Here is a 24,450-nt window from a genome sequence, read left to right as displayed (position 1 = left end):
TATCTACTGCGTTTTCATATGCAGGTGAACAATTACAGTAACACTTTACGCATAGTGTTGTTTCTTATTGGACACTCGTGTTGGCGTAGGTAAAACTGTTTTTAAATAAACGGTTAGTTATTGTACAGAGCGAGGAACACCGAAAATCTGCATCGAGATAAACGAGATCCGTACAGAATTCAAACCATGGTTCGCGCCTTAGCTGGCGTCGTTTTCTTTCTAGCGCTCACCCAACGAACTCACATGGCCAAACGAAAGTCAAATTTGTACGGAAAACTAAAATCTCGTATTGTACATTAATCGTTCCATTCAATAACGATACGACCTATGCAAGCACGAACGAGCCCCGTCATAATCATTGAATTACTAGTGTTTTTTTTTTTTTTTTTTGTTTCATTAGACATCACCAGCAGTTTCCTGCTGTAAGACAACCCAGAACACCATCTTCTAGAAGTATACAACATATTTGTGTGTTGAAGTTGTCTAATGATCGCTCAATGTTTGGAACGACTGATCATGACGGTTTAAAAAACACAAAATTTAATTATTATAATGCTCTCTCCAGGAAGCTATAGAGCACTGTACATATAAGTAAAAAATTGAGTCATTTCACAAGTTAATACTCGCACCAATATATATCATTTACTTGAAATGTAAATCCATTTGCATATGTCAATCGTTATGTATTTATTTCTGTGGAAATATATTTTATTTCCTTATAATATATACGAATCCTTATTCAAGAAGCTCAATGTAATTACAGAGCAATATAATGAATAAATGACAAAAGGCTATATTCCAAAGTTTATGATGTTGACCATCTTATAATTTATTCCTTTAATTCAGTTGACATTGTTGCTATTTCTTCTGATGAGTTAAGGGCAAATAGATTCACTGATTGATATAATAGTTAAGTGATTGATTTTGCGCTATGAAACAGATACTGTCAAGAATTGTAAATGTCAACTGAATTAAAGGAATAAATTATAAGATGGTCAACATCATAAACTTTGGAATATAGTCTTTTGTTATTTATTCACTATATATATATATATATATATATATATATATAATGTAATACTCCTTAGTTGGTAGTTTATTACATTTGCAAAGGAAAATTATTACATTATTGTTTCATTTGCAACTAACAAGTCAACAAAATTATGGTAGCTTGTGCAATTAGTGAACTGTGCTATTTTTTAATAGTATTTTTAAATTAAAGTTTTACTCTATCTTTTTATATTAAATTGTTAGGTAAAAATACAGAATAGTTACAAAACACCTTCCTCTCTCCATGTTAAGAATGGCTTTCAAAATAATAACATTATTTCAACACCGTTCAATAAGTGCACAAGTACCACATTATGTCTTGGTTACATTTTTAGTGGCTTACTCATCGAATATATTCTTAAAAAAAAACAACATTTATTTGAACCATGTAAGTTTTTCAAAACAATATTTTTTTGTATGTTTTTAAGGAATATATCTGATGAGTAAACAACTAAAAATGCAACAAAGACATAATTTTGTTGACTTGTTAGTTGCAAACGAAACAATATTGTAATAATTTTCCTTTTGAAACATAATAAACTACCGTCTTAGGAGAATTGCTCGTGGAACTTTGAAAGCTATTATATAACATATATATATATTTCGGACGATATCAAAACATCGTTAAACTCACTACTCGTTCAAGCAGCCGCCAATAGCGTAATGGTTAGAAGCCTGACTGCCGTATAAACGGTCGGGTTTCAATCCTGGCTTGAGGTAGTTGCCTGTCTAGCCGCACTGATGAGCTGTGAAACAGCGAAACAGTACTGTATGTGGATGACTATAGTGCTCCTCACCTTGAGTTGAGCATATTGAGAAGTGAAAAACGAATTACCATTAGCATATAAGCGACGCTCTTTGTGTAAACAAATCGAGCGGAGGTATTTCGGACGATATCAAAACATCGTTAAACTCACTACTCGTTCAAGCAGCCGCCAATAGCGTAATGGTTAGAAGCCTGACTGCCGTATAAACGGTCGGGTTTCAATCCTGGCTTGAGGTAGTTGCCTGTCTAGCCGCACTGATGAGCTGTGAAACAGCGAAACAGTACTGTATGTGGATGACTATATATATATATATATATATATATATATATATATATATATGAGAGAGAGAGAGACATAGTTATGAAAATATATATAAGCTATGCATAATATTCCACGTTTCATCCCTGTAAGGAATTGTCAGTTTAAATTGTGACAGGGAATGAAAGGTGGAAGATTATGTGTAGCTTAATTGCCATAAATATATCTTCATGACTTACAACCTAGCTCTACTTACGCATTAAGCACTGTTGAAGTAAATACTGAAAATCGATACAAACAATTTATCTGCTCATAACATTTTATGTGAGCATATGAAATTATATATATATATATATATATATATATATAGCTTTTCTTATCTGGATAAGTTTTGCTTTTTTAATGATTTAATCTTTGGTAGCTTAATTGTATTATGTATATATATATATATATATATGATGATTGCAACGTCTTGTCAGACGTGCCACTCCCTCAGACACTTAAAGCCCATGAGCCCAAAAATGACTTCCATCGCCACAGGACCATTTGAGGGAGTATCTATAAACAGATGATGTTACAGAGTCTTAGCTTTGTACGACAGCTAAGTCTCTCTCTTTATATATATGTGTGTGTGTGTGTATATATATATATATATAAATACATAAATATTTGTTTTGTCCAGCAGAAACTTGAATTTGAATAAAGTTGTGACTGAAACATATAGCCAAAGATATTTGTATAAATAAACTAAATACTAAACACAGCTCTACTTCTTAATGAGCAGTATTTTATAAACACTGTAGCTTTATTGGATTGAGATCTATAAATCAACAACCATGCAAAACCACACACACATAAATATATATGTATGTGTGTGTGTGTGTGTACTGATTATATTTGCTATGAAGAAACAGGTGTCATTTTTTTAAAATAAAGATCAATTTTGTTCGATACGAAATGTTGTCTTTATCAAAAAAATATTTCAATTTAAGGTGAGGGAGAAGTAACGGAGCACTTATACACTCTGGAAATTTAATGATATAATGTAGCTTTTATTGTAAACAGACAACTCAGTACCAGATAAGTGACCATTTGCAAATGCTAGCCGCTGTGTGTACTGCGTCGGGACGTAGAAATTTCTGAGTTTGTATCTGAGAGCACGTTAAAACAGCATGGAGAGATGCACTCTCAGTTTTTGTTAAGACGTGCGTCTAGGAGAAGGAATACTGTATGCTCTGTCCGCAGCATTCAATTTCACAGACTCTGATTAACAGTTACACCAAAAAGTGTGGTTGGTTCTACACAAAGCCTTCACCGTTATAAACAAATCATCTGTGTGGATTGCAGAAAAAACTTAATTGTCCTTAATTGTCAGGTGAACCTCATATGTCGCAAGTGATGGGGGAATTTATTTTATATATACACACACTTTAGGAGTAGTAAACAAATGACTTAATTATAAATACAAGAGCAATAGTCATTATTTCTATAGAACGATGCTATTTTAAATTAATATGGCAAGCCACAAGGAATCATTTGGTTTCAAGTCCGACACACACTTAAGTTTTAGTGGCAAGTTTAAAAAAAAATTTTTTTTTTGTACTCAACTTCTCCCCAAACAAGGCCATCACCACTTGGACATAAGGGCCTACTAATTGGGACCATGCCTAAGAAAGGTTAACAAGATGTTTGTTTATATTACATTTAGAACTTCTGCGAAGCAGGTAGCAGGAAGGGAATTCCAAATTCTAACTGTTCTAGGGAAGAAGCTATTAGTGTACAAAGCCTTCTGGCATTTAGGGACCTCAACAGTGAAGAGGTGAGATTTTGTTGTTCAGCAGGTTTGTTGGAGAATACTTGCAAAACAGGCACTGGGATGCAACATTGCAGTGATGGGACAGAGGTTGGAGAGTAGTTGACAAAGCAGTACCTTTTACATTGGAGACTCTTTTTTGGACCCTATCCAAAGAGGGAGAGACTAGAGGTAGATGCACCAGCCCAGATGTGGTAATTTCCCTATCTTAGCTATCATAATCGATGAGAGAACAATAGTGAAATTTCTTGTCTTTGGGCGAATTGCATATTGAACTCTAAAACAGTTTTCTTTGGATCGTCACTTTATTGGTGAATAGCATCACCTAAAAGTTATTTACAAAAAAAAAATATATATATATATATATATATATATATATATATATATATAGTATATGCATCGTATATGTGCGTGTGTGACTGTGTTGAACGGTGTATGCGGGCATGTATATGCATGTGTACGCGTGTATCTAAACAAACGAAAATGGAGGTGGGCATGAGTTGTAGCATTAGCAGCACGCAGCTTACACGTCGTTCACAGATGTGATTATGTGTGTGTGAGAGAGAAAGGGAGAGTACAGACGCGGAGGAAAAACATGTTAACAACTGATAGACAAGATATCTAATTAGTAGTGGTAGTAAGTGGGAGTATTAGTTAGATGGTCAATGGACACATAAGCCACATGGAACAGCTGACCTGCACATGCGCGCACAATCACGCACACACACCAAGTAGACTGACCGTTATCACCATTGGTGAAGAATAGTCAACAGGAATAGAGGTGGAGGAGGGTAAGGTGGTGTGTGGTGATCAGAAAAAGAATGCAACCTTCAACCCCAAGCTGCGTCCCCCAAAAGCTGACATTGCAGCCAGTAGGTTCATTTTACAGCTCAGGATTATACGAGTTGAGCTTTACAGGCAGAAAGATGGATTCTTGTCACTGGGTGCTATGCATTGTTTTTTCCGTTCTTGTTTTTTTACTTTATTATTTTGAAATATTTATTATCTTCGGAATTTCTAAAATCATCGGCAAGGAAGAAAGGGGTGGTGGTCTCGTATTGGCAGCATAAAAAAGTGTTTTTAATTTGTTTACAAATTTTCATTTTTTTTTTTTTTTTTTTAGAAAATAATTTTTTTTTCTTTTGTAAAAGTCTATTTTGTTCCCATAATTTTATTGGTTTTTCTCAAAAGCGGAAGGCAGTTCTGAAACAAAACCACAAGGAAACGATATTGTATCTTAATACAAGTGTCCTTGAAATAAAACACATAATTTCCAACCAGTGTTTCAGCTTCATTCCTTTTTCAATTCGGTTCCATAAAAAAAGCAGAAACAAACTCTAAAAACAGAACTGCTATTTTATAATACTGAACCATATATATATATATATATTTCTATTGACTTATGAAATAATTTTTTTTTTTTTTAATTATAAATGTTTCAGAAATAAATTTTCTGTGACTTATTTGTTTTTTATTCTAAATACAAAATCTAGAAAATATGTTTCCATTTTATTTTTTTTTTACTGAAATCCAACATGGCGCCATAGGACACTACTCACGTTTGTTTTGAATTCAATTTTTTTAAGAGGGGGGGGGGAGTATAAAAACTACAATAATTTTTTTTTTATGCTTTATAGCCTATACATATCTACTTTTCATCTCCAAATTTTTTTTTTTTTTTTCTTCATATAATAAACTTTTTTAGCAATTTTTTTTTTTTTTGGAACATCCATTAATCTGAGGAGTTGTTTCATGATCTACTATTCAACGGAACATGTGTAAGACATGATATAAAGAACATTCAGGCGTTTGCTGAAAAAAAATAAATAAAATAATCATTTATGAGTGTGAAATAACTCTTTTAGTTTTTGGAATGAGATATATATATATATATATATATATATATATATATTAGAGCACAATTTGAGTCTGTATATTTTACATTTTAATATTTCTTATTTGAGTATTCTGTCGAACAATAAATTCATATAAAATATAATTAGATTCTGTTCTTGCATGACAAGCTCTATTTCCTATCTTGGTAGTATTGAGCTTTTTTTTTTTTAATCTAATTGGGATTACTATATAAATATTAATATTCACTTTAAGTTTAATTTTTACTTCTTGATTTTGTTATATACGCATTAAGCTACTAATTTTGTTAATGCTATTGTTTTCACAAATAATGAAAAAAAAAATTGACTATTTTGTCTGCAGGGCTGAAAATAAAATGAAAAATGAGACTTATGTAATTATTTCTAGCTCTGTGGACAAAGAACTCAATTGTTTTGTAATATTACTGGAAAAAAATGGCATAAAAAGGAAGTTAATGCATAAAATATTATATATACTGTTAAAAATAAATTTAATATATATATATACATATATATATATATATATATATAAATAATATTTATTATATACTAATAGAACTCATGGAAATTCCACAGCAATATATTTTATATGTAATATATTACTGCTGGGCATTCTGAGGACATTCAGTGTGAATGGAGACCCCTGCGATATTATTGTAGCCCTTTTGTTAAAACTGTAAAATTATCTAAGGAATCAGGTTAATGAAGCATCAGAATATATCTGGTTATCACGGTTTATCACCAATGTCCATATAGGAGTCTGTGACATATTTCCATTGTATGGACGCCCAGCACAAACAGAAACCCTATGTTATTATATCATCTTTAGACAGAACAGATACTACCCTTTGGATCCTAGCCAGAAAACCAAGAAAATATATTTTAGTTTCATGTACAGCCAAAAAGTGGCATTTTTTTTTTAATTAAAATGTTTCTAACCTTTTTTTTTATTATTTTTTTTTACATTGCGTCTTTGGTGATCGGGAGATCTTATTTATTAAAAAGGAGGATAGAAATTGATAACATACTATGAACATTAAATTAACGCATCTATATACTAATTTTATGTTTGTAGTAGGTTATCACTTTCTATCCCCCTTTTTACTAAATAGGATCTCCCGATCAAATAATCTATAATCTGACATACATACGTACGTACATAGATTAAAGGTACTACAGTATTAATATATAGATTTACTATACATTGAGTAAATATGAATACCAGGAGTCTTATGAAATCACGCAAAAGTTCCTGCATAGGAATGAGCGCAAAACCATACATTTTGTCATACATATATATATATATATATATATATATATATATATATACTAGTAACGAGACCCGACATACATATTGTCATATATATGTATATATATATATATGTATGTTTAATATATGTAGAAAAGGCGATTCATCCTCCGTAGAGATGCGATATCTCTCAACAAATAGGTTGTTCCGAAATTGTGTCGAGAGAGTCGGCTAATTTCAGTTAATGTGTAGATGTGATATCTGCCGCCTGCATACCAGCAGTAACTATCTTAGTTGTATGACGCGTTGCTTGTCACATCGTAGAATGTAGACCTGGATAAAGAAATATAAATTAAAATCGAGGCATAGCCAATAGATTGCGCTGTAGCCCATATGGTTAGGGTCGTCAGTATTGCACACTTCATATGTGCGACGACCTGGGTTCACGTCCAAGTCGGAGCACGTCACTGACGAGATGCAGTACATCGAGACACACTTCGGGTCTGGCGTTGTCCGTTGTCGATGCAATTGCTCGATTCCATCTAATTCTGGGTTCTAGCTTTATTATGAAAAAAGTGTATGTGAACGGGTATTTATATATATCTATCTCCTCTTAATGTTTAAAATATATATATATATGCGTTAAGCTGCTAGCTTTGTTAATGCTATTTTTTCACAGATAATATGACGTTTGACAAATGATTTAATTTGTAAATTGACAAATGTAGACAATAAGTTATTCTAGAGATAAGGGTTAGCCTTGTTTGTGCACATTATACGGTCAGGCAACAGCCCTTCTTTCGTGCATGTCTCGTTCAACATCAGAGATCGTCACAATTTCATATGTGTGTGTGTGTGTGTGTGTGTGTGCATGTGTATATATTGTTGTGAGGGGGTCACAATATTAAGGTGAAAGAGTTGTTGACTGCAAGCGGTTAAACTATGCGTGTGCTCTCTGCTTGATGGCAAAGATGTCTGGCTTACGTAATGCCAGACGAATCCGTACTATCATAGGTCTTGGCTTGCCTTTGCAAATGATGATCCTATGAATGGGGGCTGTCCACGTCAACTGGCTGCAATCAAAAGTCACGTCAGGTACGGCTGCTAAGGCTTCCCAGATCTTCCTTCTGCAAGGTTTCTCTCGCAGAGAAACGGTGCAGAAGGAAGATTGGGAAAATATAGGCGTGTTAAATATCCCAGAACACACAACATATATATATGTATTTATTTATTGATATCTGAGTATGGTCTTTTAAAAGTTGTCTCAAAGTTAGGTGTTATACTAATGTAATAAACTAGTTGTTTTCTTAATTAACCATGACTTTCTTCTATCGTGCATGCTCCTAGCCATTCTTTGTTAATTTCATCTGGTTTTTATTTTTTTTCCAAAGTTCTAAAAAAAGAAAAAAAAAAAATTACTTAAGTCAAAGTGTGAGCTAACTAAAACATTTCTAGAAATCACGTCATCTTTATTTCTCGAGATTTCAACTAATTTTAAGTCATCAATGTGATCACAAATGAGGCGATCACGTCTACATCTGATTAGAATGGAACGCAGTCTTGCTTTCTCTTCACATCCAACTCGTTTATTTGATTTGCCCGTCAGACACTGAAAAGGTCCATTTTCTCATATTTGAGCCTCTTGTATTCGTTTGGACAATTCACATTTATAATTCCCCCGGAAGATGACTATGAGTTACGCTAAGAAAGAGAGAGAGAGAGTGAGAGAAAAAAAAAAGAAAGTCCATATCAACAATGTGATTTTCGGAATAAAAAGATTTACTTACCTTAAAGTATGACCCGTAAAAGTTTGAATGTTACAAAGAAACGATCACCATACGAAATAATGTTGATCACAATTCAATGGAACGGTTGCTTTTACATTGAAGTATGATCGGTAGTTTCATGTATAGAGTGAACACCAGACAACCGAAGCCCGATTTTTGATTCTGTAATTGCTTTGTTTAAATCTTGTTTTCACTTGTGACACTAGAAGCAAACAAAGAATTTACATGATCGTGTTTCGGTTGTGTGATGAATGCGCTGAACACGAAACCATTTGTCACGACTAATTAAGAAAACAACTAATTTATTAGATTATGATGACACTTTGCTTTGAGCCAGTTTTTAAAAGACCATACTCATAGCTATCAATATATATATAATAATACGATAGCGTGTGTGTTATGTTGTGTGTCACACATCTTTTTTCTTCTGAGTGACTGTTGTTTAATTGTTATGACCTTCCATTTCTTGTAATAAATAATTTAACCAAAAATTCTTCATAAGTTTTGGTTTTGATTATAGCTGATGATACTGAAGTCATCTATTTGTTTTATAAGCTGGAGGAACTCAAGTTCTATATATATATATATATATCGCAAATACGATCCAGTAACAGAAACATGTGTAACTAAAACAGATAAAATGGTAATAATATATATATATATATATATACTATTTATTAAGTTTGAATTTTGGTTTCGATTCAAGCTGATGCACCCAAATCATATGGATATATATATATATATTTTTTTTTTAAATCACAACTTTATAATATGTAAGAATCAATAGAAAATTAACTCTATTATATATATGAAATCTGCATAAATTAAATTTCATATTTAAGCATATTTCACGACCGGGCGTCGCTGCTAACTTAGATAAATACTTCTGCAGCTACAATGCAGCTACAAAAGAGCTAAAATAATATTAGGGTGTCTCCATTTACAATATATTACATATGCAAGAGTCTGTTGTAAAATTTTCTCAAGTCTTGCTAGTATATATATATATATATATATATATATATATATATATATATATAAAAGAATTCATTTAGGTTGAGGTTTTCATAAAGGCAAAACAAAAAATTAATATTTGCCCTAATATGTTTTTTTTTTTTTTTTTTTTGTAAAATGTTTTTTTTTCAAACAAACACACGATGTGGAGTCTTCTACAATCCCCCCTTTTTTATGACCTATTGTCATTCATTTTTTTTCTTTCTAAGCAAAAATTTCCATGTTTTCTGATGAGTATATGCATGAGAAGATTCGATATTGATATAATAATAACTGATTGCTTCTGCATAATGAAATGGCTCTGTAAAAAATGTAGAGATTTTAATATGCTGAAACAGCTGTTTGGTGATAAAAATACTTGGATATTGGAATGTAGCTATACTGTTATTCTTATATATATATATATGTGTGTGTGTGTGTGTGTGTGTGTGTGTGTCATGTACGGCATAACCATTTTGACACACGGGTTCTCATCAGATCACCGAAGTTAAGCAACATTGAGCCTGGCCAGTACCAGATGGGTGACCATTTGGGAATTCTAGGCGCTGTATGTGCTCTTCGCTTATCTTGGCAGTATTTCCAATCTTCCTGAACCTCCATTTACCACTGGTACTTAATGTCGACTCAGGAGAGTTGTGGTTGGAGATTGCGAAACTCTTGCCACAAAAAATCACGTTCAGGCAACCTTACAGTGGGTATCCATAGTCTGTCAAGACTGAAGGACGCTACCATGTAACTTCAGGAACACCTGATTCTACAATGTGGTCTGTAAAAGCACTCGAGACCTACGTAGAGTTACGTAACGTACGTGGAGTTACGTAACGTACTATGTTCGATCTCTGTCAATCGGCAACTTTCATTTGTGTGCTATATATGATTAGCTTGAATTGCCAGTATTAATTGGTGTGCTTCTCATGTGACTGCTAATCATTGTTGGCAAACATTAATAAAGCTGGGTGTAATATTAACATATTTTACATTTGTTCTTTGCGGCTGTGGTCATAAGTCTTTTTGAGAAGAACAAAATATACCTAAAAAAAGGAAATAGATAATACAAAAATAGCATTTTAAAGTTAGGGGTCAATAGCTTCTCTTAACTAGCAGGGAAACCCGACATTGCCCAGAATTGAATGAGGATCAACGAATGTTACACATTCCCACATTTTTACTATCATCAAAACTGGTGAAGTTGCTCATTTTCCAATCAACTTGATTGATTGCCTGCTCTAGTTGCGGTTCCCATCACGGTGCACGGAGAGAAAATTTCACATGCCTTTCAGTGATTTAGTCCACAATACATTATAGCCTACATTGCACTGTAGAGAACCTACTGTTCATTTTATAAAATTATTTTTATTAGGTTGGTGCAAAAATAATGTGATTTATCAGACACATATATATATATATATATATATGTCAAAAAATGACATTTTTGCACCAATCTAATATATAATGGCTTGAACTTAAGTCTACAATGAAAAAATCAAGTATCATGGTTCAGTTGTGCTCTAAACAGAAACATTAATTTCTAACGTGCTCCTGTCATATCAAAGAATCTACTGTTGATTTTATATGTCAGGCCATTCGGCTTGTGTGGCAATAAAACTTCTCAAATACACTTGTGATGTTAGGCTGTGAAAGATGTTAACTTTGGTCAAAATCACATCTTATTTCTTTCATTGGATTATTTTGATTATCGATACTTATCGAAGACATTCCAATACAAAACCTTTCTAAGAACAGTGCCAGGCTCATGAAGTATCGTTATGTGAAATTTCATTAAAAATCGTCCCAGCCGTTTTGGAATTCATAGGGAATGAACTCGAACACAAAGACAACGTTCCTTTTATATAATAGTAGAAATATATGAAATGGCTAATTTAAGCTTGTATTCAAATGTACACAGACTTGCATGTCGGACAATCTGATATACCATGAAATTGTAGAGAAATGTTGAAAGTACTTTTCAAATATTATATTGAAATTTAGATAGAATCAAAGAAAATTTACGATAAGATAAAAAAAAAAACTGATAAACTAAAAACACAAATCAAATAATAATAATAATGTGATTTTATATCCCAATGTTTTTTGTTCAAAAGACTTCATCAGAAACAGATATTTTTGAAAAAGTCTTTTATTAATGAAGACGAAATATTAAATTGCACTGTAGTAGTCAATTTGATTGTATTACGTATATCTGCTATTTTTGTTCTATTTTATGGACAAGTTGAAATTTTGTACTTACAGGTTCTGAATGGAAAGGTTTGGTCTAATATCAAATTATGTATAATAGCTTTAAATAAATATATAATCAGAATCATATTTCCGACTGAAGCAAGAATTTATGGATAGGGGATAATTTTTAGTTAACACATACAAGACAATAAAATTATTTCAATCTCAGATGGTCTATCCAGTGCTTGCAAATTTGTTTTCGTTTTCAGTTTCTTCAATTTTTCCAAGACACAGGTTTTGTTAGTTATTAATATTTTTGTTTTATTCAATGCGACGACAATTCTGATGATTGATGGTACTAAGAAACTGCAATAAAATGTTAAGCTAAGTTTGGTTAATATTTACTATATATATATATATATATATATATATATATATATATACATACACAGACGAAGCATTTAGAGATATCGAATCTGAAGATTTATATGCATATCACTTCCAGATCCTCAGGAAGACAATCAGATACAGATAGCCAATCTTCAGCGTTACAATCTAGAAATTTGTACGGCCATACAACTTTGGGTTCTTTTCTAAAACGATCTCCTGCATCTATATAAAATACATATGCGGAACTCTTTACACCGGTAATTGAGCACTCTGGTTAATTTTTCTGATATAACAATATTAAATGAAAGATGAGGAATAAAAGTTACAACTTTATTATATATCATCAGAACAATAAGGCAAAGCTAAAGGGAAATTTATTGTTTTCTTAAATTTTTCTTAATTTTCTGCTGAACTTTTCCTTATTGTTTTGATGGTATAATAAAAGTTATACAAAACTTTTATTATACCACCTTTCATTTTATATTATTGTTTTTGCCCCCTTGATAGTGTAGAGCTTGTCTTATCTTGACAAGTTTTGTTTAAGATTTGTTAAAGATTTACTCTTTGGTAACATAATTATATATATATATATATATATATATATATATATATATATACATACACACACACACACACATATACTAACACATATGCATGGTGATTGAAAAGTCATCCCTTTTTTTTTAAAATCTTATTTATGACTCAGATTTCTTTTATTGAACAAAAAATGGATATGAACACATAGCGTGAAATTTTATTTAAAATTCACTGTTTGCTTGTATTTCCTCAAGTTGCTCCAGAATTGCATCAACTGATATTCCTAATAGAATAGCAGTGTTCATTCATTTTCCTGTAAGATGGTTACGCCAATGTTGTTCACGTGAATGGCCGGCTAGGAGACCGGGTTTAAAACGATGCAAATTTTTTTTTTGTTTTCTTTGGGGCCCGTAAAAGTAACAAATTTAATCTAAGAAGCCAGTGACTTGCGAAGAATTTGAAGGACAACTACGAGAAATCATTCCTGCCATTCCACAAGAGTTTCTAGGAAAACAAATTGATGCGATTCCGGAGCAGCTTGAGAAAATAAAGGCGAAAGGTGGTGGACATATTTTGAATTTCAAATCAAATCTCACACTATTATGTATGCTTTTCTCAGGTTTATTTTAAAAAAATGATTCATAAATAAGATTTTCAAAGTAAGGGGTGACTTTTCAATCACCCTATATATGTGTGTGTGTGTGTGTGTTACATAAGAAAAACATTGGTACTCTTCGTTTCTAATTCAAAACAAGAGGGGACCTATATCTAGTCGCCCATGTTGGACTCTTCAGCCAGTTTGTATTTGTCTCTCTGGAAATAACATCTCACACGTATGTATACACTTCTGTAACACATATTTAAAAATTTTCTTAATAATCAAGCACTCTGCTGGGGTTCTGTCCCCTAACCATACATATATGCATCTTACATTTTAGAATTTGCTAGCGCTAACAGCAAATTAATTTTGTTGAGAAAAAAAAAAAAAAAAAAAAAAATGACCCAACAGTTGCATTACGACATGATTGTTTTCTGCGATAATTTAAAATTTTCCTTTCTTCTTTGAAACCAAATTACAAAGTAAGTGTGTGTGTGTGTGTGTGTGTGCGCGCGTGCATTATTCTGTGTATGTATGTGCGTGTATATTGTGTGTGTTTGTGTATTTTCTTTGCGTGTGTATGCGTGTATATTGTGTGTGTGGCCCCTCTCCTAAAAACTTAAAATGGTTGTTGTTGGTGGTGGTTGTGATGGAGGAGGAGGGGGAACTCCTGCTTTTTTTCTCTCTCCAAACTTCCGCCATCCTTTCGACCCTGGACTATGATGAATCAAGACCAGTCCTTAGAGGCTGCACAAGGGATCAAAACAAATTTAACGTTCGCTCGGCATTCTTCAAATAGTAGCCATCGTAAACAGGCTTCTTCAACAACAGGCGTGGTGGCCACCGCATTGACCTGGCTTTGGAGTTCCTTCTTAAGTCAAAAAGTTTGAAAAAAAAAAAAAAAAAAAAATAGAGAGAGGGTAACCCACCGCCACCCCAGAACATAAGATAAAATATTTGAACGACCTTTATGTCCTTTTTTGTTCCTCCCCCTTCAGATTGAGATCTACGTGAGAATAGGGGAGCAAGGTCATGAGAGAGGGAATAAGAGTGGGGAAGCAAAGAGGGAGAACAGAAAAAAATGGAGAAGAAAGGCTAGGAGAAAGAGAAGAAAAAATGAGGGGAAAAGGGTGGAGGTGGGATCTGCCTCAACTGATTTTTTTTTCTTTTTTTTTTTGTTCGATTGTTTTTGGAAATCAGTGATGGGTTGTCGATGGAGAAGAGAGTTAAATCACACTTGCTGGTAATTTGTCAAACATGTCGTTCTTCCCGGGTTGAACACTGCCTCGACGCCGTGGTAAAGTTGGATGTTCTGGACATCCGTTGGTGACGAGGAGGTCGACACATTCAGGAGAACCAGAACCCCTAGCGTACCACACGGCATTTCGACCTTCGTGATCCAACACTTTCACATTGGCATTGTACTAGAGAAAATAAAAAAAACAGTCAATTAGTTGCTTACAAAATTATTTTATATATATATATATATATATATATTAGCAGAGGTACCCGGCATTGCTTGGGCAATATATAAAAGATAATGAAGTTGCATTTGACTACATTTGCTAAATGATTTTTATTTTAATTATTTTTACTATGTAATAATTTATACCAGTTTGAAAAAGAAAAGTCCACTGATATCGGCCCACTGCTACAAACTCTGATTAGGGGCATATGAGCGAAAAAAATATTAAGTGGTTACAATTAAAAAAAAATATTTGTGATTTACATGAGTAATTATCATGCATTTAATAGTAATTTGCTCTTTAATTCAACCACTGCTAAAAAAAATTTCAAATAAGAAAAATGATTTTTGTTTTGGTACTTGTACAGTTTAATCAAGACATTAAAAAATCGAAAAAAAAAAAAAAAAAAAAAAAAAAAAAAAAAAAAAAAGTTATATTGTACCTTTTTGGACTGAAATTCTTTGTTTTTTTGCTGTAAAATAAAAACTACTTGATCAAATTAAGTGAAATTTTTTTTCCAGGGAACTTCATTTCATAACGGATGGTACAATATAACTCTTTTTTCTTTCTTTGATATTTTCATTTTTTTATGTCTTGATTAAACTGCACAAGTACCTCTGTTTTAATTAACTGCTGATGAAAATAAAAATTGGAAAGTAAATAATACAAAGTACAAAAAAAAATATAAAAATTTTTTTTAACTCCGTTTAAATGCAATAGCTTACTGAAATAAACGTTTTCAAAAATATGTAAAAAAAAAACAATAAACAAAACATCCGATGTAAGGTGGACACGTACGCAAAACCAAGAGTTATGAGACAATCCTCTAACCCATTCGGCTACAACAATCATTATAACATGCTGTTTCAAATTTATGTACTTAACGTATTCGAGAGATGAACGGTTCATGCATGCACAGATGCTGAAATCATTTAGAAAGAGACGATTTTATCTAATACCCTCCCCCATCAGATTCTGCGGTTGTTAAGGTAGAAAAAAATAAATATTTTGTTCTAAATTTCACATATTATGCATCAGTCTGTCCTTTAAGACAGTATTAGAATCAATCTTATTCGAATTGGATTTCAAAAGTTTTAGTGAGGCATACATATAGACCGAATTACCTGTAAAATCGGAAGAAAATGAAAACTCAGTCATATTTAACTGGAAATTATATATATATATATATATATATATATATATATATATACACACACACACACACACACACAGGGTGGAATGATACATTTATTTTTAAATTTTTATTGAAAATATCAATTCAGCTAAGTTGATTATGTAGTAGAACTGACATCTATTTAATATAGCTGCCTTCAGCCTAAATCACCACCTCAACACGAGTTCAGGACTGGGAGCATGCCTTTTCCACAATGACTTTGGTGCTGTGGGAGGTCATGTTGGTGATGCTCCTGACATATGACCAAACTAAGTAGTCCAGCGGGTTCAGGTTGGGGGAGGAGAGGGCCAGTGGGAGAAGGGTACAAAGTCGTAGCACACTTTCTGAAGCCAAGCCTGGGTCTCTTTGGATTTGTGGGCCGGCGCCGAATACTGCTGCCACATCCAGGATCTGCCAGTGGCCACCTGATTGCATGAGAGAATCACCACACTCTTTAGCATATCCAGGTACACTTTGGTGTTCACTTTCAAGCCGTCTTCAAATAAAGATGTGAGGTGGCATGATGTGGCCCTCACTTGAAACCACACCAAAAACCATAACCGTAGCCAGAAACTTCACTGAGCTGTATCCTCAATCGTTGAACCGTTTAGATTTTCATTTTGAGGGTGCCGCAAGAGTGTACATACTGGGCACACTCGCGGATCTTGGTGTTGGTGATGAAACCTGACCATTTGATACTCAGGATCCTTTTCAGGTTGTACATGTGAAAATGTGTGTATATATATATATATATATATATATACACACACACACACACACACATACATCCGTCGAGTGTTCACTAAGCTCCTGCCGGCGCTTGTGGAAAAAGCATGCTTCCAGTTCTGGACCCATATTGAGGCGGTGAAAGGTCATGTTGGTGTGTGTGTATAACAACAGGCTTGGGGAAATGTCTAGTGTATGTGAACACACACACACACACACATGCACACACACACACACTAGACGTTTCCCCAAGTCTGTTGGATCAGAACTGTTATTTATTTTCTTTCAGTCACAGAAATGTACATCATATTAATTTTTCTTTGTATTTTTTTTTCATGGAAGGAGGGGGGGGGGGTCTGGAAAAGCATCAAATGTTCTTACCCAAAGAAGAAGCTGGACAAAAACAACATTGCCTAAAGCAGCTGCTATATGGAGAGCTGTCCGACCATCATCTTTGCTGTAAGGTGCATTAATATCCTCCGGCCGTGCATGTCCAAGAAGTAAGATGATATTCTTTATATCTTCTCGCACTAAGGCATCTATCAATTGCTGGAAAAAGAAAAACAATTTTCAATCGATTTTAACGTTTAACGAAATACAAATGTAGACAAAAAAAAAAAAAAATAAAAATAGACTTTTTTTTTTCAAAACAGTATTCTACACACACGTGTTTCGCTGCTCTATTAGCATAGTTTTTGTTTTTTTTTACAAGGGAATAACCACTTATCAAGGCCCAGAGACCACTCGAGAATAAGGGTTAAAGAGTGTACAGTAGTCAAAAGGACAATGTAAAATGTTTTTGACTCCTTCTGGCAGTGAAACTTTTAAAGCAAGATTTGTTGCAAAAGGTTTTTCACAAATTTCTGGAGTGGAATATTTTGCAACATTTTCACCAACGACAAATTTAACGACAATTAAAATTTTATTACAACTTGCTGCTCAATACAATTTAAAAATACATCAAATGGATGTAAAAAATGTTTATTTAAATGCTCCAATTGACTGTGAAATCTACATTTACTCTCCAGAGGGATTTAAAATGAAAAATAAAAATTGGGTGTGGAAATTAAATAAATCGTTATATGGACTTAAACAAGTGCACACAATTGGAATTTAACACTCCATAATTATTTAATAGAACAGGAATTCAAGCAATATCCCACAGACGCGTGCATGTATACCAAAAATGTAGGTAATAAATTGTTGATTTTGTTTTTTTTGGGTTGACGATATATTACATGCCTCAAACTGTAACAACACTTTAAAAGATGTTAAAAATGAATTAAATAAAATTTACCTGTGAAAATGAAACTATAACTATGAACCAATCATGATACATTGAAAAAATTCTGCTTAAGTTCGGAATGCAAGATTGCAAGCCACGTTAAACTCCCATCGAAATGGACATAAATAAAAATATAGGGACCGAAACAAAATCCATAGATAATCGAATATACAGGGAAATGGTAGGCAGCCTCATCTACTTGATGACCGCAACTAGACCTGACATGTTACACTGTAACAAAGCTATCTCAAAACTTATCGAAACCGACAATTAAGGACCTTAATTGTGCAAAACAAATCCTTCGTTACCTAAAAGGAACCAAGGAACAATCTTTAATATTTAAAAAGTCTACATATTATCTAAATTTAGAAGGATTTTCAGATTCAGATTGGGGTAACACTGAGGATAGAAAAAGTATAATGGGGTATTGTTTTAGACTTTCAAAGACTGGACTTATGATCTCTTGGAAAACTAAAAAGCAACAAATTGTTGCCCTTTCTACTTGTGAAGCAGACTATGTGGCTTTTACTCATTCTGCACAGGAGGCAATTTTTCTGAACACCCTTCTAAAATCTATTTTAAAACCAGATTTAAGTAAAACACATATAGTAATTCATTGTGATAATCAGAGCAGTATCTTATTAGCAAATAATTCTATGATTCATCAAAGGTCGAAGCATATTGATATCAGATATCATTTTATAAAGGATGAAATAAGAAAAAAATCTATTACTCTTACTTATGTGACGTCTGAAAATAATATAGCTGACATTTTCACTAAACCTATAAAAAGAATAAAATTAAGACATTTTATAACCAAACTTTTTGGAATCTAATTATGAATAAATCTCTTTTCAGAAACCCAAAAAGAGAAGCAGGAACAGTCAAAATCACACACAAAAAAATGTAAATTGTCCCGGGCACGACGTTAAACTGCAACCATTTCTCCCTTACTAACCAAATTAACCAACTAATACCTAACATAATGTTTCTAGTTTTTGTTTAAAAAAAAAAAAAAAAAAAAGTCACTTGTTAAAACCTTTTCTTTGTAAATTTTCTATTTGTCAAATAATTTTTTGTTTGTTTTTTTTTGCAAAAAAAAAAAAAAAAAAAAGTATATTTGTGAATTTTTTTTTCGCAAAAAAAAAAAAAAATGTATATTTGTGAATTTTTGTGGATATGTTTATATGTATTTGAAAAGTATTCTATTTGTAGGTTTATATATATTTGAAAAGTGTTTATTTTTATATGTATCAAAAAAAACCCAAAAAAACAGAAAAAACTCAATGTGATTAAAAAAAAAAAAAAAAAAAAAAATGGCTTCTTTTTGCACACATTATACCAATATATTAATAATTCTTTTTTTTTTCTCAATGAGAATAAAGACAAATTCCCCCAAAACCAGAAAAAAAATCCCAACTATTTTATTGGTTTATTTTTATTCGTTCATTTATTTCTTTATTTTTCTTTCCTTTTCTCAAGTCAAACCAAAATTGAATCTGAAAGGATTTTTCCATTATATCAAAAAAGGGGGTGTGTAAAATGTTTTTGACTCCTAATGGGGGTATGTGACGAATGGATTCGCCAATCATTTTTATAACAACCGGCTGTGCTAAACAACCAATGAAAACCTTTCAAAATTATTATAAAAATTGTCGAATTTTGGATTCAATCAGTTCGCCGCCATCTTTGTTACTGCCAACTGCATTTGATCCTTGGCCGCCATCTTGGTTACTGCTAATTACTGATCTGAACTATGCCGCCATCTTTGTTCAACATAATGTCTCAAAACTTAACAGACAATATCATAGTAATCGTTAAAAGTGTAAATTTGGTAAAATTGGATTACTTAAGGGGACGGCTCATCAAGAATTTTGACTGTATTAGGACTTAAACCTCGAACCATAGGTTCTATAGTTCGAGCCTTAATCCTAATACAATCAAACTATGCTGATGAGCACCTCATTACGTATAACTAGAGTACTGTTGAAAAAAATAAATAAATTATGTATATATTTATTTATGTCCTAAAAATATGGGCGATATGTCTTAGGCAAAACTAATTCTTTGATCTAGATAGGAGATGCTAATACCGAATATTTCATCATCACTAAAAAATCAACAACAAAATAACTTGTCCTAATTTTTTTCTTTTTTTTTACATGGGGGTCACCACTTATCAAGGCCCGAAGGCCACTCAGGGATAAGGGTTATTGCGTGTACAGTAATCAATGAGATAGTATTGTAGTAATCATTAGTATTGGGGGTTTTGATAGCGTGTCTTACTTAAGGGGGCGGTTTTCAGGAGTTTGACTATGTTGGACTTGAAGACGTCCAAGTTGTAGTCAGGTGGGAAACAGGCAAGCGGCAGAGAGTTCCACTGGCATGCAGTTCTAAAAAAGAATGATGATTAAAACAGATGTGTTTAAATGGCAATAACTTCAATTTTTATTGTTATAGGGTGTATGCTACACAAGAAACTTGTTATAGGGTGTATGCTACACAAGAAACTTGTTATAGGGTGTATGCTACACAAGAAACTTGTTATAGGGTGTATGCTACACAAGAAACTTGTTATAGGGTGTATGCTACACAAGAAACTTGTTATAGGGTGTATGCTACACAAGAAACTTGTTATAGGGTGTATGCTACACAAGAAACTTGTTATAGGGTGTATGCTACACAAGAAACTTGTTATAGGGTGTATGCTACACAAGAAACTTGTTATAGGGTGTATGCTACACAAGAAACTTGTTATAGGGTGTATGCTACACAAGAAACTTGTTATAGGGTGTATGCTACACAAGAAACTTGTTATAGGGTGTATGCTACACAAGAAACTTGGGATTGCTCAGAAGCAAATACAGAATTACATTTGGTAAGTTGGAAAATGCTAATCGAAAATTGCTCAATACTACATTTATTTACATTTACATCAGTTGTTATTTCAATTACAGAATAAAAAAATAAGAGTAAAACTAATAATCTACTTTATAAGGACAGAACGGGTGACACTAAAAATACAATTGTGAATTACTTAGGATTTCTACCAAGTCATGGCTCACGGAATGAGAGCATGCTACTCCTGTGGATTAAACAAAGGATTCTGTCAGAAATTTTGTACAGATTCCCCTGAGTTTGACAAGATGTATGGAGTACTGTTGTCACATCTGGGCTGGTGCATCTGCTGCTTGTCTCTCGCTCCTGGACAGGGTTCAAAAGAGATCGCCAACCTGATAGGTCCTGAACTGTCATCTAGGCTTCAGCCTCTGTCCCATCGACGAGATGTTGCATCCCTCTGCCTGTTCTGCAAATACTTTAATGGTGAATGCTCTGACGAACTGCAAACACTTGTACCTCCCCGACGTAACTTAAACCCGACAAGCTATTAAGTCTCATCCCTTTACAGTAGAGATCCCTAGGTGCAAGAAAGACTTTTACTCCAATAGTTTCTTCCCCAGAACTGCGGGTCTTTGGAACTCCCTTCCGGGATTCTGCTTTCCCAACTGCACTGATATGCAGAAGTTCAAGTGTAATGTTAACAAACATCTTTCTACTCATCTCCCTTCATAATGACCCCGCTAATTAAGTCCCTGATAGTAGCCCCCTGCTTCAAAGTGGCACTGTGCCTTGTTTGGGGTGAAAACTGAATAAAAAAAAAAAAGAAAAGATACAACTGAAGAAAGTAAAAATTTTCATTTACCAAAATGTGCTAACACTCAATATATGAACTAGTCGGAAGAATCTTAATACAAGCAGGTTTAAACAGCATTTTGCCCAGGAGCAATAACTTAAAAATATTTTGTTATAGGTTTGTATACTACACATGAAATTCAGAGTTGCCCGCGAGCGAGTATTAATGCAGTATGCAAGTTTAAAAATTTTTTTATTGCATATTGTTGTTCTAAAAGTGTCTTCACATCCAGATTGCATTTTTGAAATTCACCAGCTGTGATAATCAGGCTTTAGTAGGGTGTATTACAATTCCTGTTGTAGCTGTTCATTTGAACCTGAAATCATAAAAATTGGTCAGTCATCTAATAAGATGTATAGTAATAACATACTGAATTTTCAAGTGTCTATGACAATTTTAAATTCTTGTACGAAAAAAGTCTGGAAACTGATTGAAGGCACCTCATATATCAGTCTGACTGCTAAGTGTGCATAACTAGTACCTAACGCCAAGAGTCATATTCTTCAAGTCTTTATAATAAGCAGGAGAGTTCATTGTTATCTGTAAGGTGGGCATCACAAGAGTTTGACAGGCAAAAATGATAATATAAAAGGCCTGGGTGTGGGTGGAGTGCAGGTCTTACCTGATTAAGGGGGATATCAACATAGGTTGGGGGAGGAAGGAATTCTTTGCATTCATACTTTGCCCGGATCCACTTTTCTCTGTCTTCCCTATAAAAAAGAAAAAAAACAAAAATAATGAATGACACAAATTAGATGAATCAGTTATGTTTGTTGTAAGAAAGGCATGAAATTAGGTGTTGTTTTATGTCATATCAATATTTTTCAAGTTATTTAATGCAAAATCCAGTAATTTTGGAAAAAACACTTATGCTTCAAGGTTTTTTTTATATCTTCAAATATTTATTCATGGTGATTGGTTTCATTGTTTTTATTTTGGACTTTACAGAACATGATTGAGTTTTGCAAATGAAAAAAACAACAAAACCCCCCCAATAATATCAATGTTTAGTACATTTTAGGCCAGGATTGGTTGTTTGTTTTTGTTTTACGGCATATCAACCCTTTTTAGGTTATTTAATGCCGAATCCAGTGATTTTGAAGAAAAATTTTTTAATAGAGTATATTTATTTTTTTAAGTCGGTTTCTATTTAACCCATAGTTGGGACCCTAACAGGTACTACCACTCTGGATCAGAGTGGACCTGGGAGCAATGGCAATTAAAGGGTGGCTCCACACTCCCCAAAGCCCGTAAGCTGAGGCCTCACCATTGGATATAATTTAAGGTCATATCCAGAACCTTTAGGCCAGGAAGCCAATATCTTCAGAAAACCTGATCTGGTAGCAGCAAAGACGAAGCAAGCAGGGATAAAGAAATGTAAATATTATTTAATCAATGATTTCTGTGTTGGTCTTTTTCATTGGAGAAGTTGAAGATCTTTATTCCAGGTTCGATGGTCCAAACAGGTGAACCAAGAACGGCTGAATGGAATCTATCGGACGAGAAGTTATTGTCCCTTTCAATGTTTTGCAATCTGTGTATGTCTTGTAAACAGTCCCGTAAATATTATACACACATGGTCATAACAACTAGATGATCAATATACAAATATATGTAGTTATGCATACACGCACAAACCCAAATATATCTACTGACGTTTTCAAACCTCTGTATACAACAATCATAGTGTGGCACATTTTACGCAGCTTATATATATATATATATATATATATATAAACTAACATAAAAAAAACACATTTAACCTAGGTTTAAAATAGATCAGGACACTAGATATCTATGCTCCCCGCCAAAACAGCACACACAAAGGAACGGGTGAACTGGAGGTCAACTGGACCTTTGTCCTGTAAGTGCCTGCTCATTGGCTGATTAGAAAGGGTGCGGTGGAGACTAGAAAGCTAATTGGCTAACTGAAAACTCAATAGAAGGTACGTATATAAAAACGCAAGACAACCACAACGCTTCGCATAAGGCTGATGAATCCTAGCATGGATGAAATGCGGAATATTCTGTATAGCTTAATTGCCATATATATTTTAGAACTTACTACCTAGTTCTACCTACGTATTGAGCATTGTTGAAGTAAATACTTAAAGTTTACGCATAAATTTATACTTTCGTATATTAAAATGTAGTCATATATATATATATATATATATATATATATATATGAAATTATTTTTTAAGGATACAAAACTTTATAATAGCTGTTAAAAAAGGAAGACTGAGTTTTTTTTATCCATGATAAAAAGAAGGACAGAGGTAAAACATTTAATGGAGGTTGGCAAAAAAGAAAAAAAAATAAATAAAGGGGTAGAATCAGCCAACCGGGTTTCAGCCTCACTTTTCAAAGCCGAACTGAGTTTTTTTTTTTCAACCTCCATTCCTCCCCTCCTTCCTTTTTACCATGAACAAAAAACCAAGTCTTCCTTTTTTAACAGCTATAATAAAGCTTTGTACCCCTAAAAAAAAAAAAAAAATAATAATAAAAATAAAATAAATAAATAAAAATAATGATTAGATATATATATCATAATTTTTTGCCAATCTATTAATAGAATGTTGGCCAATT

General features: G+C 33.1%; 1 protein-coding gene across 50 annotated transcripts in view; it reads right to left on the bottom strand.

Annotated features, from left to right (window-relative positions):
- Positions 1–13,892: 13,892 nt before the first annotated feature.
- LOC145258325 (centaurin-gamma-1A-like) overlaps positions 13,893–24,450 on the bottom strand; it is a 511,784-nt gene continuing 501,226 nt past the window's right edge. For all 50 annotated transcript variants that reach the window (XM_080116465.1, XM_080116462.1, XM_080116457.1 and 47 more), the window contains 3 exons: positions 22,483–22,570; positions 17,263–17,430; positions 13,893–14,939 (listed from right to left, as the gene is read on the bottom strand). In XM_080116465.1, the coding sequence (XP_079972591.1) occupies positions 14,742–14,939; positions 17,263–17,430; positions 22,483–22,570 (454 nt within the window). In that variant the 3' untranslated portion in view covers positions 13,893–14,741. The remainder of the gene's footprint in view (positions 14,940–17,262; positions 17,431–22,482; positions 22,571–24,450) is intronic.

This window comes from Euprymna scolopes, chromosome 33 (assembly GCF_053919585.1).
Source record: "Euprymna scolopes isolate OS-2025 chromosome 33, ASM5391958v1, whole genome shotgun sequence".
Taxonomy (NCBI): Eukaryota; Metazoa; Mollusca; class Cephalopoda; order Sepiida; family Sepiolidae; genus Euprymna; species Euprymna scolopes.
The sequence above is the reverse complement of the archived record's forward strand: the minus strand, read 5'-3'. Positions and strand labels throughout refer to the sequence as shown.